At 40.2% G+C, this 1,373-nt stretch overlaps 1 protein-coding gene across 1 annotated transcript; it reads right to left on the reverse strand.

The window, feature by feature from the left end:
- Window positions 1-250: 250 nt before the first annotated feature.
- On the reverse strand, window positions 251-1,117 carry LOC133832474 (uncharacterized). Its single transcript, XM_062262813.1, has one exon. It carries the CDS (start codon window positions 1,115-1,117, stop codon window positions 251-253), a length of 867 nt encoding a protein of 288 aa, XP_062118797.1.
- Window positions 1,118-1,373: the final 256 nt, after the last annotated feature.

A 1,373-nucleotide genomic window follows, 5' to 3' on the forward strand; every position in this document is an offset into this window, starting at 1 on the left:
AATATATCAACCTTCACAAATTTAGTTTGCCAAACAACTAAGATCCTACCAGAAACAATAGGACTAGAAAAATAATCCCAATTGTGAAAATTATTCTCAAAAACTTCTTTAATTTTCTCATGTTTCAACTTAGTCTCAAAGAAAGCTCCAAAACCAACCTTATTCTCCCTACAAATACTAAGAATAGCATTTTGCTTATCTTTTTTATTCATACCCCTCACATTCCACCCTATCATATTGCAAACTTCCATCACTGAATTGGGATAGAATTAGAGACCAAATGACCAATCCCTGTATCTTGCAGCACAGCATATCCATTGCCCGATTTAGCCTTTCCTTGAACGAAATCTGACTTGTGAGCAATTACCACCCCTTGTCTAGCACCTCTCCTTATGGGAGTAATCCAACTTCCTGCAACCTCAGCATTCCCTTTTCCAGTTTGCTGAGTAACTTCTGAATTATCCTGAACATCACTAATAACCTTGGAAACATTTTGCTCTAGAGAACTACTAGCCCTCTCTTCCTCTCCAATATTAGAAGCATTGCAAGCTCTGGGATCAGGATTAACAGACTCAGATTGTTGTTGAATCTCCTCTGTATTGGATATGTTCTTGTCTGTACTAGCACCTTTCTCATCAGTAGATTTCTTCCTCCAACTCAAACCAGTATTCTTGTTACAATTTGCCAAAATATGACCTAAATTCGAGCAGGCAGCACACTTAGAGGGAAGCCATTCATACTCCACCACTTGTTCAGTTATTTGATCCCTTTCATTAATAAAAGAAATAGATTTCGGAGGATGATCCGTAATCTCCATATCCACCAATATCCTCGCATATTTCACCATCGATCTACTTTGCGTCACTTTATCCACCATAACCGGCCTCCCAATTGTGCTCACCATAGCACTGAGACTATTTTTTCCCCAGTATTGCAAACCCAAGCCATTTAGCCGAATCCAAACCGGAACCGACTTGACCATTCTCATAGAGTCCATATCTGGTGTCCAAGGACGAAGAACCACTGGTTTTTTATCAAAGTGTATAACTCCTGTTTCCAAAATCAGATCCCGTGTAGCTTCATCCCTGAAATTAACAAGGGTAAAACCTGAATGCATTCTCACTATCTTCTCAACCCCCAAGCTGCCCCAAATTCTCTTGACAAATCCTTCAAATACTCTAAAAGGTGGGTTAGCTCCCAGGACAATGCAAACAATCGCATTCTTCTAGAACGAAGCTTCAGTCTCAACCTCCTCCATATCTAATCGGGCCACAACTTGGTCACCCAATTTCATAGGTTCAGTATAAATCAGACGAGTAGAGGGCGTGGGTACCTAGTTCGACTTAAATTTACTCCACACTTCCTTAGCAGAT

Source organism: Humulus lupulus, chromosome 4 (assembly GCF_963169125.1).
Source record: "Humulus lupulus chromosome 4, drHumLupu1.1, whole genome shotgun sequence".
Classification (NCBI taxonomy): Eukaryota; Viridiplantae; Streptophyta; class Magnoliopsida; order Rosales; family Cannabaceae; genus Humulus; species Humulus lupulus.